Source organism: Pocillopora damicornis, chromosome 8 (assembly GCF_964200805.1).
Source record: "Pocillopora damicornis chromosome 8, jaPocDami1.2, whole genome shotgun sequence".
Classification (NCBI taxonomy): Eukaryota; Metazoa; Cnidaria; class Anthozoa; order Scleractinia; family Pocilloporidae; genus Pocillopora; species Pocillopora damicornis.
The window spans coordinates 18,602,219-18,615,997 of NC_142677.1; the positions used below are offsets into that span (position 1 = coordinate 18,602,219).

A 13,779-nucleotide genomic window follows, 5' to 3' on the forward strand; every position below is an offset into this window, starting at 1 on the left:
AACTGTGAATTGTCTCGGATAAATTAATTTGAGGTAAACTAACACACGATAGTCAGCAGGGAGTTTAAAGATAAGCGAACACGTTGTTGTCACGTGGAAAGCGTTTTAGCCGAAACAACTTTTCACCAAAGCACCTTGAATGCAAATCATTCCCCCCCATAATAATGGCACATGTTAGTAACAGAAGGGAATCCGAAACTACTCAAACAGCAAAGCTGGATAATACGAAGAGAAGCCCGCATTTCATTGGATGACATTTATAGCTCAATAATTGATATTTACAAAAGAAATCTCTTGCCAAGCGCCTACAGGGCTAATCCACCAAAAAGATACTTCTTTGACATGACAATTACAAATCAAGGCAGCAAAACATACAAAGGCCTCTAGAATTACATACTTGCCATATGTTTTCACAAGTGTTTCTTCGTCTTTGGATCAGTAAGCTTGCTAAGCAGGAAAAAAATCGCAGCCTGATCCAGCTAAGTTTTGGATCTCTTAAAATCTCATTACTTTTCTGCTGTTCACCCTTACTAACATGAAAACTTAAACCATTTCGATAATATTTATTGCTGTCTTTAGTAAATAAGCACCGAGAATCAACAGCAATTATGGCACATTAATTAAAACGAGCAACGTTCGAACCTTCGCAAGGTTGCATTTTGGAGAAAATTGGAAGCCAAAACTTTCAAAGAATCTTTCAAAAATTCTACTCTCGGCATGAAAGGAAACGAGATTTGAAAGCTTCTTATCTTTGGGAAATTTCAAATTTCCGTGACTCACTTTTACTATCTGAAGCTTGTAATCTGCTGAGTTATTTTGCCTGCTGAAATGATTTCGTAAGTGCGGAACTGATAAGACATACATGTACATGAAGTATTTGTAGAATGATTTGCACGATCATTTCATTCCCTTAGAGGGTGGATGATTTATCTCTCAAGCAAACTGATCAGGCAAAAGTTTCAGATGTAAATTTGAACGAGAAAAATCCGGCAATAACTACTGTAAAACGTACAACTTAAGAAACAGTCAGTGCGCGTTTTGGAAAGGCGATTTACATATCCATTAACAGCTCAACACTTCAGCAATTTATCACATACTTATGTCAATCACTAAGAACGTAAAGACCACACAACAAAAGCACTTCTACGAGTCACTGATTCCGGATCATCTTTCTTGCTAAAGTAGTCATTTTCTTCAAGGGCAATTCTCTTTGATTAGGTCTAACTTCGTTAATTTATAGCGGGGATATGTCTTCGTGAGAGACCGAGCGTTTCATATCGCATCCGAACAACTAGCTTACCGTGTAAAGAAAAGCAAATTAACACAAGTGCTAGTTACATTCCTCTGGCACGTAAATGTAAATCAACTTCTTCAAGCTGCGAAAATCTTAAGTCAGAATAAGCCTTCTTAGCCGTTTCGTGAGGGGACGCAAAAATTTCCGATTCCTGCATGTTGAAATAGCTTGAAAATGTTAGAGGGGGACATAAAGAGTTTAACGCGGGGGGCCTTGTACTGAAGTTAACAGCATGAAAAATTTGGAATTAAAACCACGTGTGAGCTCTCACGTTATGTTTTTTTCTCCTTTACAATTGTTGATGTACTTTTCCCTCGAGACTTCAAGTCACCAAAGTGACGCAAACTGGTGAAATAGTGTGTACCATCCAGCGATACAAGCGTAGATAAACTGTAATTGCTGTTGACAATGCCCATTGGTTTGCGTGTTTTATTAGTCGTCCAACTGTCACTGCAGTATATAAACAAGGAGGTCATCTTAAAATTACAACTATTGTGTCCCCCTGCTGCACTACTCTAACTCGCCACACTCTGGTGGTCACAGTAAATGTTATCCAAAGTGACCGTTTTTAAACTTGTGATAAAATCATTCCCACTCGCTCTCGAGACCGGTGATAAAATCCTTTTGATATTGCGCAGGTTGTTCCGTGCCTCCGCTACCGTGCGTCCGTTTGCGGTTATCGTAGAACCTTATGCGGGCGAGGAAAGCAAAACCAAAAAGAACACATCCTAACCGCTTAGCTCTCACAGGAGTTTAAACCGTGCTGGCAAAACATGGACTTCGCGAGGCTGGTATTATGCAGTGATAATGGGTTTCCACTGTTAGCACCACAGGACTTTATCGGCTTCTCTAATCCAAGGAAATCAGTTAAATCACTTCCATCCCATGCCAGAAATCAATCAATCTTCAAGGTCTCGATTCTATATTGCTGAAGGGTTTTACCAATGTGTTCATCGGAAAGCTAAAAGACAGCGGCTGCTAGTCGTGTGAGAAGACTGAAGCATAATTCCATGTCGGGAAAAACCAGCGTAGCCAACTGTAAATTGTAATTGACTGTCAATTAGCCAGTCGCAGCTTGACTGACGGGCAGTGGTGTTTCTGTTTAACTAGTAACACCGCCCCCTCATCCGATTCTATATAGAAGCTATTTAAATGGAATGCCCGTGACGCCACTACGCAAACTGAATCTTGAATACGGCGCAAACCTTTCTCATTGATTTGAACGCGTACCATATGCTACCGTAAGGCACAGGAGCCATGTTGGTTCACCGTTTTGGTCTTGGTTTAATGTTTGCGCATATCGTTTACTTATCGGCAATTCCTATTCTCCTTGACGACAAAAAGAAAACTTCTAGTCTTACCGATAGCTCGGTTGGTCTCGAGCCCTGGGAAGTAAATCAAGAAGTGATTGGCCGTAAAGGTGTGCACGGCTTCTGTCCGTTCTTTGAATAGCTGTGTTTATGTCTCCATACTTGCAGAAAATCCTTTGATTTGCCGCTCGTCGTCGTTAACGCTAACCACAAAAGTAAATTGCGCGTAGACCGTGTCAAACGCCGCGGAATACGTTTGGAGCAATTGATAGCTTTTGAAAAAAGAGCGGGATCCATACTTAAGAGCTCTTTTCTTTACTATCTGCCCTAATTAACCTCTAAAGTAATATCTAACCAACTGGAATATTTGCAGGTAATAAGGCTTTTTTTGACGGATGGACTCTATACCAGGGAGATATCGTTTTAGACTGGAAAACGCGCCTTATTATCCAAGGAGGACATATCCGAAGGAGACGAGCTGTTAAAAAATCACAGACATCGCGATGGCCGAACGGAGTGATACCTTATGTTGTAGACAGAAACTTAGGTAAGCTGAAACCGATGTTTTAGTTCCTTACACTCGTCCCCTTGACATTACTTCGAAGTTGGCGTTAGCCAAAAATTTGAGCCTAGGAAAGTTCCACTCAGCCAGATCTGCAGTAAACAACAAACCGAACCAAGTGTCTCAAGCGGAGGAGAACGATTTTGCCATGTTATTAAGAATTCTTAGTGTAAATGAAGTATTTTAATCCCCCGCAAATCAACTTCAAGTCTCAGAGCGAATGGGGATCCAGTATTATAACTGTATTTTTACTACTCTCCAAGAGTTTACTGGGCAACCTCAACCCACGCGACAAGTTATGTACAGAAGACTTATGGGAATGTTTCTTCGTAAATTATGGCCTTTTTCGCCAAGTCATAGCAAGTTAGAACCCTCGCTTTTCATTGCTTCCAAACATGTCATCAATTCAAAAGTGGCATACCTAAAATGTTTTAAAAACATGAACGTCGAGAATGCGTACGACAGATTGAATTTTTTGCCATCAAAAGAACTTAGAATGCATTTCTCTGTAAATATGTGTAGTGGATATAGGTAGCTTGAGCAATTAATCACACGACGTAATGTAGTCATTAGGATGTCGAAGTAGAGATGGTTAAAGTTTAGACAATGGCCTGTCATTGTCCTGCTTAATTTTCAATGAAGTTTGTGCTGACATTGAATATTTTAAGCGATAAAGGATCGATAGGATGAGTGGGAAGCCGTGGAAGAGCACACAGTTCCAATTTCATAGAGTGATGTGTATGCATGAAGGCGGAGCCACGTCCACTTTTAATTGATGCTGTATTCTTCTCTATCAACAATGGCCTCATTGCCGTCAATTTTAATTTAATTACGATATAAAACTACTCAATGTGATGCGTTTCGCCTTCTCTTTGTTGCTGTTTTCTTATAGCCTCGAAAACCAAGAGGGAAATTAAAAAAGCTCTAAAGCATTGGAGAAGAAGGACGTGCCTGCATTTCCGCCATAAGCGAGACGGCGATGTCGATTATATTCGCTTTGTTTATGAAGGAGGGTAAGGATTATTAGTACCTCTCACTTTGACTGAAATATTCATGTATTCCGTGTTTTCCGGTCACTCTTAATACTTTCACAATGGGAAACACACGCAAGCAGCTACCTACTAAATATGACAACATAAAAGAGGGTATTGTAAAAGCCGCAAGAGCGAGGAAGTAGGCTAATTTTATGGGTGACTTTTCCTTTGAATACGTTTTAGCGCGTTTTTTTCTGATTATTGTGCCATTCTAGACATAACAGGTTCTTTGTAACCTTTGTAAATCTTTTTATATCTTCAGACCACTAAGTACCTGCTATCAAAATCATCAAAAAGCGGACCACACAAAAAGCGGTTCAGTACTCTAATTTGCTAACTCATTAACACTCTTCTTCGGTGACATTAAGAGAAGGAGTGAGTCCGGAAACTCGATGACATTTATATCGTTAATTAACTCATTCAAGTGCGGTCAGCAACGAGCGTGGTTACTGGCAGTGCGCTGCACATACCGGAAGAGTATTGATTGTAGTGTTGTCTTAGTTTTCCTTCTTACTTTCAAAGCAAACAGAAAAAAGAAAACATGAATGGATACTTACAATAGCCGAACATCAGAACAGACAGCAAAATAAAGAAATGATTTGATTAATTGCCGAGGCGATAAAACCAACCTTGAATGGCGAACGGCCGTGATTTGCTGGCCGGTTGTGGAATTAACTACAAACAAACATTTGACAGTTTTTCTATTGTTGACAAATGTCAATAATAATGAAAAGTTTTATCAGGACTTAAAATTACCTTTTGACATCAAGGCAGCCTAGAAATGTAAGAGCTTCCCTCGCGTCGCTCTTGGAAAACATTTTCCTTCATCCTTTTACCATCTCTGACCGTGCAACCGCTTTGCTATAGAACGCGATGAGTGGTTCACCGACGCATTGAAAACAAGATTTTGTCGTAAGCTTCGACATGAGACTTTAAAACGATGATTTATTGCAATGAAGCCAGGAATGAAAACAATTCCCTAAAAAGGTCCTTTTCTCCATTAGCGTTATCAAGTCTTGAACACGTAGTTCCCGCTTCTCGTATGCTTTTCCGTGTTTTACCATCGACCAAACTTTAATTTTTTTTCTTTTCGTTGAAACATTAAGGATTGCTGATATTATGCAAAAATTGGGAAGTAGCTGTAACAGTTTAACTTTGTAAACAGCTTTGTGGCCTACTTCCTTGAGATGTCCAGCGAGCCAATCGCCTATCTTGAACAAACTTGCGGTGAAGTGTTGTCTGATGTACACGTGGAGACGCCAGCGATGCGAGTGACCACTGATTGCTTGATCATACTGCTTTCGGCTAAAAACAACGCCTGCTGCCTGCTTGAAATCACGAAAATAATCCACTCTTTAATTAAGGAGTTCTTTTTGGCTTATATGTGAGTAACACAAGATGCTAATGTAATTGTCATGTTTTTTAACTCTAAAGCCTATAAAAGCTGCAAAGTATCTTCTTCGTGACAAGATCGTTTGTTGTTTTAATTATTCATCAGTTGTTTTTACCGCTTGGAAAGAAAAATCAATTGTTTTCACTTCGTCGAAACCATATCTAATTACTTTCGTCAAACTCTTCACCCTTATCTTAATCGTAATGAGATGAATTTCGCAATTCGGATAAATTTTTGTCATTCCCGCCCTAAATTGTCGCCTCCATTGGCTCTCATCCAAAGAGCGAAAACATCGCTATTGTCCCAACCTGCCTTTCAGATACGTCACCGAGCAACGTGGCTCTTCTCTGCAGGTAATGCCGAGACACTCAAAGCAAACTGAACCAAAAAAATTTGTTTAGGCATGCTGGTTTTGTAAACTGATCCATGAATGTTTTCGACTAGCATTTTACAAAATAAGACAGCATATTAAACGCAGCGTAAAAACCATCGCAACTATCCAAACCACGACAATAGGTTATCTGGCCTAGCCTTGACAGTCTCTCTTATTTCGGCTGAGGCAAACAGATGAACTTGACAATTTAATTAATTTGTTGCGAAAATTAACAAGTTGAGTAATAAGTTTTATCAGACGGTTCACGTATAAGTTCCTGTATGACTTTCCTTTGCCATCTGTCCTTAGGTTTCAGTGCATAAGAGTTTCTCCCGAACATTTTTTTTTCAAAACATTAAGTCCACGCCGGCTGTGCAAATGTGTTAGAGGTCGTATGTTTAAGAGCACCCTTTGGGAGATCAGTTGGTATCTTTTCGCCCAAATCTTGCTTTGTTTGGCGATATGTCAAAGGTCCGCTTGAATTCAAAACAATGTCCGCTTGTTTGTGTCTACTGGCAAACAGCTGTCGATCCATGAGTTCTTTGCATTCACCTCGTGCACTCGATGAATGTTCATGACGTTTACTTTAGTCCTAGTAAATTCTTCGTCAAATGAAAGACAGATATCAGTGAAATGGTGGTTTCTTTTCATAATATGAGAAAATAATCTGATCCGTTAGCATAATGAACTTGACATGGGGTCGGAGAATTCGAGAAGCATGCTAAAGTTTTGCGTGTGCTATTTTTAAGGACTTGTCATCGTTGAGACTAAATGAGCGATTCACTGCAATTCATTCTCCGTGAGGTTACGTGATGTTGACAAGCCTTTTCACATCATCTTTTGTTTGAAATTAAAAGCAATCATTTTTCTGCGAATCTTGAAATTAGTTTTCACCAGGACCACACCCTTTATGCTAGTGGAGTAAGTGATTTGTTCGCTCGGTTGTTTGACAACCTTTAAGTTGTCGTGATTGGGTATATATAGTTGCAATTTCTTATCACTTCTTCATAAATCTTCTTCAAGCGTTGGTTGGCACGTAGAACCATGCAAACTTGCGCTTTAATACCTCTGCTTATCTAAAAAACGGGTAGAGCATTAGTGGGACAACAGTCACAACCTTAACTCACTCACTATGGTTTTACCAATTTAATTTCACAACCAGTGAATGTTTTGTGAGCTTTTTACAGTCTTTCGGTATTAGTTCGATTGCTGGCCAGGATCATTTTGATGCGTTCTTTAGCAAGATACTTAGCTCTCACCTTCCTTCAACAGGAGAATGATTACCCACCAGAAAGAGCCATTTTCAATTGAGCCTTGAAAGCCATCCCCGATTGATTTGGTTTAGCAAACTGGTTCCATTCTCTTAGCCAAACAAATTCAAAATTAAGAACCAATCGCGAGATACTCAAACGCGTTTTTTCCGCACTGCAAGCAGTTTGCTAGTTTTTACTTTACGTTCCCGGCATAGATTCTATAGGATAATTTTCTCTGCTCTGGTTTGTTTTTGTGAAAATTTTGCCTTTGGCGTTGGTTTTACGATGCTCGATCAAAATGCACTTTGGCCGTCAAGCAAACCTTACGAAATACTGCAAGATGAGTTTCAAAGAATTGGCATCCCATTTCTGTGGATGAAAAAAAAATGCTCCGGGTACTAATCCATGCTCAAGAACCAGAATAGGCTTCAGAGTTCGCCTTTTTCCTAATCATGACCACTTGTTTTCAGATGCTGGTCGTACGTGGGCCGGGCAGGAGGGGAACAGAAAGTTTCAGTAGGTTCTGGTTGTGAATTCATGGGAACCATCATCCACGAAATTGGTCATGCTGTAGGTTTGTGGCACGAGCAGAGCAGGCAAGACCGTGATCACTACATCAGGATATTCAAGGAAAATATTCAGCCAGACATGTTTGACCAGTTTAGTAAGTGATGTTCATTTTCATTTGCTGCGACGAAGAGCTAACGCTTTAGGAACTCTTGACGGAAACCAGATTACATTATCAACTCAGCTGATAAATCCAAATTATCTCATTCAAAATAATATAATATTTATCATTAGCTCCATTAGTAGCAACATTTAGAGTTATCTTGAGCAATATTTGTAGTCTTTTGCTTCCATTAATCGTGTTGGTTTTGCATTTGAAAATCGAACTCTATGGAATCCTGATTATATCAAGTACCCCTCTACCACTGAGTTAAGGGAACTACAGACTCCAAAGTAAAAATCGGTAGCACGAGCTAGTAAGGGCTGATGTTCTCTTGTCTAAGGATCATACGAAAACTCTCACAAGTATCTGAGTACAACTGCGTCACTGGCCATGTGTTTTTAACGACGGGTTTAAAATAAACAAAATTCATTTCTACGTCGACAATAACACTGATGTTCTCACACGATTAGACTTAAAAACACTAGTAGATTCAAATTCTGCAAGCTGGGAGTTTGAATGTTTTAATAAACTCCTAAGTTGCCGGTCAAAGTAAGTTGAAGTGAAAAACCCTAAAATTACTTCTTTCCTTTTTCCTAGATAAGATGCCAAGGAAGGTAATGGATTCTATGGGTTACGAATATGACTATTTCTCCATCATGCATTATGGAACAAAGTTTTTCAGTAAAAACGGAAAAGCAACCATTAGAATTCGGAAAAAGGGAAGGAGGATTGGGGCCCAGATCGGACAACGTAGGAGTCTATCGTGGATTGATGTCGCACAAGTTCATGCCATGTACAATTGCAATAAATTACCATCAACGGAATCGAGTAAGTTGAATGAGGCAAAATACAATTAAATTGATAAAGTTTTCATTCAATGGAAGTAATTCAAATTTCACGTAATTTTGCGTGGTAAGGAGGGGTATGCTATTCCAAAGCAAAACGCTAAATGCCATGGTGCAGAAGGATCTAATAATCTTGATTTTGTTGCTTTGGATTGTTTTTAAATCTCTCTTGTCCTATAAAATTCTCGGCTTAAGCTCTATCTCCTCTATCTCTATTCCAGTAACTTATTTCACTTTTGTACGCCTCTGAATCTAAAATAATTATGGAAGTTGTACAAAGCTAACGAAGATAACACCATCTTTGTTCCTCAGAAACGTGCTTCAATAGTACATCGGGAGATGGAAGAGAATACCGAGGACAGCTTAACTACACTGAGAAAGGCGTCATGTGCCAGCCATGGAATGAAAGATGGCCGCATGATCCCGAAGAGAGGAAAATTCGAAACCAAAATAGAGAGGGACTGGGTAAACACAATTATTGTCGTAATCCTCGTGGTAAACGCGCGCGGCCATGGTGCTACACGACACTTAAAAGGCCTGTATGGCAATACTGTGACATTGTGATATGTAATCGAACAATTAAAAAGCACAGAGAGGACACTTGAAGTAAAAGCCGCGAACGCTTGAGATGGTGAATGGTGCGCGAGCGTTTTTGTAGCATCTAGTATCTGCGTGGATCGCTCAGCTTGAGCCCTATGCTAATGGTTCCGCCTGACCTAACATGGAATCCTCATTCGCGTGCGACAAAAAACTGAATGAGGACAAATTACACGTCGCAAGAATTAATCAATGTCTTTGGAAAGGCACTGAATCCAGTCATCGAGTGGAGCTTTGAGATCTAACTGACTTGTACAGAAAATAGGGATAGCTCTCTTTAATTTCAATGAAGACAATTTTATAGACCTTCAAGAGACAAAGTATATTCAACATCGGTGATGAAAGGCAATTAATTTTTTTACAGGAAACCCAGGGCGTCAAAAAAACACCGAAAACGCATGTGCTTGGAGAGCTGCGGTTTGAACGTGTAAATAACCCGTGATCCCATCGACCTTGGCCTCATGCCGGCGAATTAAAAATGAAGAACATCGCAGCATTTTCCGGGTATTTTAATGGCCCTCTAAATATTTCCATGACTTAAAATATTGAGGCGACACTTATGTTTTCGTGATCATGGCTTGTTACACTATGTTATCATTTGTCCTGGCGAAACGTTCAACTTGGATTTCCATATCAATCGGGGTTTAACATAGGCGATGTAGTAAAATTAGGCCAAAACCTTCAATTTTAAGTATCTAACGATGAGCATGCAAACCAAAGTTATTCTTGGCAACAAGTTCTATTCACACCACTTTATCCTGTGGTTTTGACAACTGCCTCCCGGCTAGGTCCACCAACTCGATATAAGCTTTTGTTTAAGGGATTTACAATATTTTTGGCCAACTTGTAAATTTTGTGGCGGTATGTAATCAAGGGTTTTGTTACGACAATTCAAGGAAGTTTCCAGGCGAGGCGTAGGATATCCAACATCACGTACGACCCTTCACTTGGTGATAGTCGCCCGTGTGTTGAAATCAGAGTGGGTTTTGCTTTGTAAGCATTCCTGTAATCATTGCCAATTATTATGACGCGTTTCACCCACGCCTGAGTCTTTGTCTTAACCGGAACAGACTCGAAATCCTCTGTATGTATACTGTAAAGACAACTTTAAATTATTGAATGTTCACTTTTATTATACAAAATTTTTGGCTCTCACTCCCGGGTTTTAATGTGAATTTGAAAGAGAAATCTAGTGTGACCCCTTTTTTTTCGTTGTGCACTTGAGTTAAAGAAAACAACGCACTTTGATAACAAGAACCTTTCTTTGTCTTAATAGTTGTTTCCACATGTTAAGAATAATAATTTCGTTTTTTCTTTTATTATTGTCGTCAAGGCAGTTTCAACCGTCTATTGATTTCATACTAAACTTGGTAACTTATAAACTGACATCCTCTCTGAGTTGAAATGTCAATATGTAAATGTCGCTAAGAAAGTTGATGGGAAGAGTAAAAATAATATCGCGTTAATTACGGAATGGATATTTATGAGCCAAAAATCGTAATTCCATTCAACCCAGTATTAGTATCCAAAATTTATCATTCTCGAACGATAGGTTATAAGAAAGACAAATAGTTTAGTTTATTGTATGGATATAGGCATGGAAAGAATGAGATGTCGTGGTCATGTCACTCATGGTTAAAGGAATAAAATGATGTACAATATTGAATTCGTTGTTTTAACTGTTGCAATTTTCTTATGGTATACCTGACATTTTATACAACAGTTACATAAGAAAAAAGAAATCATACGTAACTGATATATTTTCTGTAACAATGTAGACATTGTTTGCTGGTAGCCTCGTTTCAGTGTCAACTTAGGCGAGGTAGTTTACAAAACAAGACTCGGTTTCTTGGGTGTGTGATTTCCTCTGTGACTGAATAATTTCTCAGAGCATTTTACAGGGTAGTTTTCAGTTGAGTGTAGCAAATAATCTGGGATTGCTTTGGTTTTTGTTTTGCTACGCTCTGTGATTGGTCCACTCTCTCAATCAATCTGATGCAAAACAAACCAATCACGACATGGTGACTCGTATTTTTCTCGCGCTTTAGCAGTTTGTTTGGTATTATGTCGTTCTCACTGGTTCTTAAAGGTATTTCCTGCCCTCTGATTGGCCGTTGACTTTCTGTGGTTTTTGTTTTACGACACTTAATCGAAAAGTGCCCCAAGAGTGATCTGCATCAGAGTTAGTGATCTGCATCAGAGTTACTGATCTTCATTAACTAGCGAATGAACAACTTCCTGTGTACCATATCAAGTTGTGAAATTATCAGCCAGCACATGTCCAAATAAACTCTTACCTACATCTCAGGAACTTGAACTTGTCGCATTCTACTTACGGGTGTACATGGAGTAAGAAGGCAGAATCGAAGTTTTTAAACAACCTGTCCCTCGCTTCACAAAGTATTGATTCAGCCTTCTTTGCAGAAAAACTGAGCCGAGATTGTTCGTTCCTCTCCTTTGAAAACTATAAATTTTCAAGAATGAAAACAGACAAAAAAAACTTTGTTTGTTTGTCTATCATGTTCATTTGTTTGTTTGTTTCTGGAGAACTGTTTGCTGATTTGGGCATAAAAGAAACCTTTGCTGTTAAATTACATGGAAGGAGACTGCTGATGGCGCTTTTTTCAGCTCTCTTAGGAAATGTTGGGTTTCAAACATAAGCATTCTTACATTCATTTTAAAACTCAGTCGTGGAACGGGACCGGTCTGAAAGTTGCTTCTCTTGCAATTTTCAATACATTCCGTTCTCTTTCTGCAAGCCATCTTTCTTTAGCTACACCAATGTTAACAATAAATTTTCTCCTGTGATCAGCTCATGATTAGGTGGGAAAGACCCCTTGCGATTTTCAATATTGTTAAAGCAGTTTCCACTCAGGTTTCGAAAACGCAAACCAAAGAAATCACAACAGCAGAAATGACATCAGAGTCAATGCGATGACACCTTCAAAATTTGTTTTCGTCTGTTGTTAATTTGATTTGCAGCCTTTGCTAAATATATCGAGTTAATAAACTTAACAAAGTGCTCTTTTGTTTTCTTAGTCAACCCAAACTTGTTATGAGGTGACTGTTGTTGGGTTAGGGGAGGGGAGGGGCTGGCGCGCAGTTGTTGGGATACCGATATTGATAATCACTTCATTTCGGAGCTAAATAGACTGAATCAGTAAAACCTAGGTCTGCAAGAGTTGACGAGGTCTTCCGCTGTACTTGAATCACACATATAGTTTTACTCTTTCATCAACTTAAGTTATTCCTCTGAACAAAGTTAACTCTTTTTCGTGATATTTAGTTTTTACTCTTGTTTGGTGTAAGCAAAATCCACAAAATGCCTTGTTGAGCAATAGAGCTATACCTCCGGCCACCCTGGTGGGGGAAAGTTTCACTAACATCCGGGACCTCGATACCTAGTGCTTGGCTACCAGATGACAACAAAATGGAGGGAATTTCGTTTGAACATTTCCAAAATAACGAGAACTAAATGTAACTCAACAATTACACAGTATACGGACTAAATATGGATGAAAGACACTGGTGGTTTGCTACAAAGCTGCAAGAAACTTTTCATGTCGGGCCCTATGACAGCCCTACGATGCTCGAGGATTTTATGGCCGAGCAAACCACTCTTGACTACATTAATGACTTTTTGGCTCCAGAAGGGCATACGAAGCTGTTTTTCTATTGCCCTAAAGCAGATCCGAATAGTCTTTTGCCTAGAAAGATGAATATAGCTAGCTCGTGTGCAAAGCTCAAGGAAGTCATGGATGGAGAGGCGATCTGTTTGTATTTCATTCGTTCTAATTTGGAGCGCGTCATCGACCCTACGTGCGTGGAGAAGGAGGTGTTTTGTGGTGAGATCAAAGAGAATCCTTTGGTTCATTTTAGTTCGTTGCTCTCTGAGATATTTTCTCCGATTCTGCACGCACAGAAAGATTGGGGTCATTCTTCTGAGGAAGAAGTTTCGCACTTTTTAAACCAGTTAGACAAGTACACAAACACTTTGAGTGAGTATGCTACTGCTACAATTGCACCTCAGCAGATTTTAAAAAAACCAGAGTCGCAGGTCACGTCTGACTTTAAACAGAACAGAGCAGCTGCAGTGAATCCTTCCATTTTGCTGGAGTACGAGAATCTTGTTTTGGATTGGATTGCGACCATTGAAAATATACTCACTGATGGACTGGAAGAAAGGTACCAAAATACAATCATTTTCTATTGCTGGGATTAGATGACTTTTTCTGCTGTACTGATTTTTTTATTTTTCAGTGTTATTTTGGGCAATGGTGATCATGATTGAAATGGAATTAATGAGCTCAGGGGGCAGAGGGTAGGGGGAAGTGCCTGTCTAGTCAGTCTCCAACTGCAGTAGGTTACCAAGGTAACTCTGAGCAGTTTATGTTGCCTTTAATTCAGTGGTCACTAAATTGCCCATTGATGGTGTCAGAACTGTTCTA

The 13,779-nt window shown here is 39.4% G+C and overlaps 2 protein-coding genes across 2 annotated transcripts in view; both read left to right on the forward strand.

Moving 5' to 3' along the window:
- Window positions 1–1,801: 1,801 nt before the first annotated feature.
- On the forward strand, window positions 1,802–10,997 carry LOC113671835 (zinc metalloproteinase nas-4). Its single transcript, XM_027188094.2, has 6 exons — window positions 1,802–2,714; window positions 2,978–3,151; window positions 4,059–4,179; window positions 7,690–7,883; window positions 8,487–8,717; window positions 9,047–10,997. Exons 1-6 carry the CDS (start codon window positions 2,552–2,554, stop codon window positions 9,337–9,339), a joined length of 1,176 nt encoding a protein of 391 aa, XP_027043895.2. The 5' UTR covers window positions 1,802–2,551; the 3' UTR covers window positions 9,340–10,997.
- A 1,725-nt stretch (window positions 10,998–12,722) lies between these two features.
- LOC113671864 (dynein axonemal heavy chain 8) overlaps window positions 12,723–13,779 on the forward strand; it is a 58,114-nt gene continuing 57,057 nt past the window's right edge. The window contains exon 1 of the mRNA XM_089180486.1: window positions 12,723–13,516. Within this exon, the coding sequence (XP_089036612.1) occupies window positions 12,843–13,516 (674 nt within the window). The 5' untranslated portion in view covers window positions 12,723–12,842. The remainder of the gene's footprint in view (window positions 13,517–13,779) is intronic.